We start from the raw sequence: 3,835 nt of genomic DNA, 5'->3' as shown, positions 1-3,835 counted from the left end.
TCATTATATGAATTAAATCATTAATTTCCAAATGTAGTTAAAGAAAAAAGAGAATGTTGGATAAAAGGAAAAAAATAGTATTAGGAATTAAAATAAAAAATACACTAACACATGGGCAGGTAAAAGATGTTTAAGTTTAAGTGTCACTGCTACATACTCCGTTTACTAGCACATTGTAAACGGAGACCCACCCCCAGCACTCAACCTAAACTGGTCCGGGTCTGCATGGCCATATCTCAGCCAAAATCAGACCAGCCCTTATGGTCCGTAATCGGGCCGAATGTGGCTAAATGTGCCGTGTCTCAGTGCAAATCGGGCCAGGTCCGCACATCCAAAGCCTAGCCAAATCTAGCAACCATTACTGGGCAGAGGTGGCTCACTTTCGGTGAGCTGTTGCCAGAACACAGCCGAGTGAGCCGACACACAGCCGCAACTGGCCTGATTGCGCTGGCTACCTGGGTATTTACGGCCATTTTCTCCTCCATTATATTATGAGTACTTCATACTTTTGCAAAGTAGGACTGACTATAATAGCTCACCACAAATGTGCGCTTTGGTACGGAGACTGCTTTATTTTATTTTCTATGCATAGTTTCTTCACTATGTAATTGTACAAGTCATTTGATTTGTATGGACAGTGTCGAGACTCAAGCCAAGAAAGAAACCCAGATCTCAACAGCTTTGATTCCTCGGTGGTTGTGTGTGCGCTGTGGACTGGCGTGATGCCATCCCTTTAACCCCTGTCCGTTTCCTCTCCATCTCTGACTCTTATTCATTTTGCTTGGCACGTCCCACCTGAAGCTCCTCATGCCCACAGAGACAGATCAGAGCAGCATTCTCCCCGCGTTATTCAATCTTTCCAGCGATCCGCGGCTCTCCCGGCAGAATCCGGCGTGCTGCTGCTGCCCCACTGACGGCTAACCCTTTAAACACCCTGCCCTGTCTTCCCCGTTACGCATTCCAGCAAAATTAGTAGCTACTTTAGCTGGTATTTGCCGCTTTGCTTTCCTTCCAGGTCTGACAAAGCCAAGGGCCCTCTGCCAGCTGGCCCAGTACACACATTAACCCTCAGTACATGAAGTACCTCTACAGGCTTCTGCTGAAAGTAATTGATATTTTATTCATTTATTGGGGTAAAGTCAAGCAGTCTCATTCTGGATCCAAAAGAGACATTAAATAGATCAGCGGTGACCTCTTTCCTTTGAAAGGTTGTAATGCAAGCATCTCTAGTACTTTTTAAAACTGAGATAAAAATATATATTTCCCAATTGCTCATACTGAGTGGTAGGAATTTTGTAACATATAGGATAGGATATAGTGTAAATATTATATTATTAGATATTATTAGTATTGTTATATTAAAATATGGATTTCTATTATATTATTTTATATAATGTACAAATTATATTATATTATATTATATCTTTTTTAGGGGGTCTTGTGACGTCACATGAAAATATTCATAACCTATTTTCTAAAGCCTACAATCATAAGAGTTCAAGCTACTAAAGAGTTCGGCTACTAAAACTTTTATTTTGGTGTTTTCTTTCAATAGTGAGGACTACAAATCCCATTTTCCCAATCGGAATCTGATGGTGTATTCCACACACCCCCTTCTGGTGCAGCCCTGCCATTACGCCGGGGACCCAGAGTGGGTGAGTGACACAGAGACGTCTACGCTGTGGGATGACGACAATGTGCGCACGGACTGGAAGGGCTCGCATAAAACTCTCAAGGGTTATCAGCCACCGGCCGGCCTGCAGAGCGCCACCCACAAGGACGAGTTGTGAAGTACTGGCCCAAAGATGGCATAAATGGTTATTTTCTAAGAGTGGAGGGATTAGAACGAGTGAGCAGCTTTTTATAAGGGCAAATGTCACTCATCATGGAGACCTCAGAACTGTGGAAGAGACGAGGGAGGCCTGGGACCAATACTTAGGAAGAGACTTTCACTCTACAACAACAAAAGTCATTTTTTAATCAGTATTTTTCTTGGGGGTTTTTTTCAGTAAAAATGATCTAAATATCTAACAAGATACATTTACTTTTTATTAAGACATGTTTTCAGACAATATGTATTTTCTGAATTAAGTTTGTTGGCATTTTTCTTGTTTTAAGCACAAGTCTAACAACGAGAAAATGAGAAAAATCAAAAATAGAAAAAAAATATTTTCAATGGAAAACAAGAACTGTAAAGGCAATAGGGTGCAATAAATCTGATGAATTTTATAGTTGACCACGATTCAAGAGGAAAAAAGTTTTATATATTTGAGGAGAAAGTTTTTGTCCATCTTTTGGTACAGCTTAAGCAAATTTTGTATCTCTATTAGGGTATTTTTCTCTATTAACTATATAAAAAAGGACATTTGATAGCTTTTATGGAAGTAGTGCATTATAAATTTTATTACTGGATTTTATTTCAAGTTTGAACAACTGTTGGAAGGACTATCATGCTCAGGCAATTGAACAAACAGCTTAGTGTGTATTTGAAATGGTGTGTGTGGTGAGTTTATTTCTATGTTGGAGCATTTTTGCTGTTCATGTCGAATTTCTCTGTTCCTATCGTAATCATTTGTTCTTATTTATTTTTCTTCCCTGTCTTATTCCCTTCTGTGTCTCCAAACTGAACAGCAGGACCAAATGAAATGTTCTGATAAGAGTATGCATGGCAGTTTTGGTAAATTTGGTTGTTTTTGAAAAACAATTAAATAAATACAAATAATGTTGGATGTGAGTCACATGTATTTTATGCTTAAACAAGCATTTAAGGAACAGCATTTGATCTTCAGACATTTTTTTGTTGTGGGCATATGGCTTTTCTAGAAAACGAACAAAAAAGTAGCTAGCCGCACACTGAATCCAGTGCAGACTGGAAAAGGTAGCACTGAAGAAATGTCTGCTTGCTCGTGTTCATTTGTTTTTAACTCACATGCACTCTGCACTTTTTTTGCATGATGCAATTTATAAAATAAAAAAAATGTTTTCTAGACTTTTCCAGTCTGCATTGGATTCAGTGTGCGGCTAGCTACATTTTTGTTCTTCTTGGCTCTACGCACCTGCAGTCTTATTTGGAGCGCTACAAATTTTCTTAAGTTTCATATGGCTTTTCTAACCATACAAGGAAGCACGGTGTGTTTTCAATCTGAATGACAGTTAAATCAATCAATAGAAATAAATTCCTAATGTGAAGAATTATGGCTGTTATTTATGAGTGAAATCTCGTCTCTCAGACAGAGAATAAATGCAGATACTATAAACTCATAGTTAGGCCTAGAATATAATAATATGTTGTTCACTTCAGTTCCAGCTGAGACAGTAGACTTTTTTTATGTCCAGCTGCTGGTTTTGCTGCAGTTTTATCGCCATCTATTGGTTAGAGTACAACATTACAACAACCACAATTTTGGTTTCTTTGAATGTCCATGGTTTGAGTTAATTTTGTTTTTATTTTAAATTTCAAATTATTTTATAATTTTAGAAACATGATGATGATGAGGCAGGGTTGTTATGATTCACTACCACAAACAAAAAAACAAAAAAAACATCTTATTTCAGATTTTCTCATTTTCATTTAGTTTAAATTGGAAGTACTAAAATAACCAAAAATAAACTAAAACTTTATAAACATTTTTGTAACAATGTAAAAGTTCAATGTAAAATTAGTTATTTCTTTAAAAAAAATTTAAAAAAAATAAAAAAAAAAAAAAAAAAAAAAATTATAATATTTTCTCATTTTCATTTAGTTTAAGTTGGAAGTACTAAAATAACAAAAAAACTAAAACTGTATAAAATCTATAGAAAAAAAACTTATAGAAATGACAAAAATTGTAATTTT

General features: G+C 36.3%; 1 protein-coding gene across 1 annotated transcript in view; it reads left to right on the top strand.

The window, feature by feature from the left end:
- The window catches only part of cercam (cerebral endothelial cell adhesion molecule), a 16,277-nt gene extending 13,435 nt beyond the window's left edge, over window positions 1-2,842 (top strand). The window contains exon 12 of the mRNA XM_016481624.1: window positions 1,556-2,842. Coding sequence (XP_016337110.1) covers window positions 1,556-1,790 — 235 coding nt within the window. The 3' untranslated portion in view covers window positions 1,791-2,842. The remainder of the gene's footprint in view (window positions 1-1,555) is intronic.
- The last annotated feature ends 993 nt before the right edge of the window (window positions 2,843-3,835 follow it).

The sequence above is a fragment of the Sinocyclocheilus anshuiensis genome, unplaced genomic scaffold (assembly GCF_001515605.1).
Source record: "Sinocyclocheilus anshuiensis isolate Anshui unplaced genomic scaffold, SAMN03320099.WGS_v1.1 scaffold914, whole genome shotgun sequence".
Lineage (NCBI taxonomy): Eukaryota > Metazoa > Chordata > Actinopteri > Cypriniformes > Cyprinidae > Sinocyclocheilus > Sinocyclocheilus anshuiensis.
This window is presented reverse-complemented; position numbering and strand designations above follow the sequence as displayed.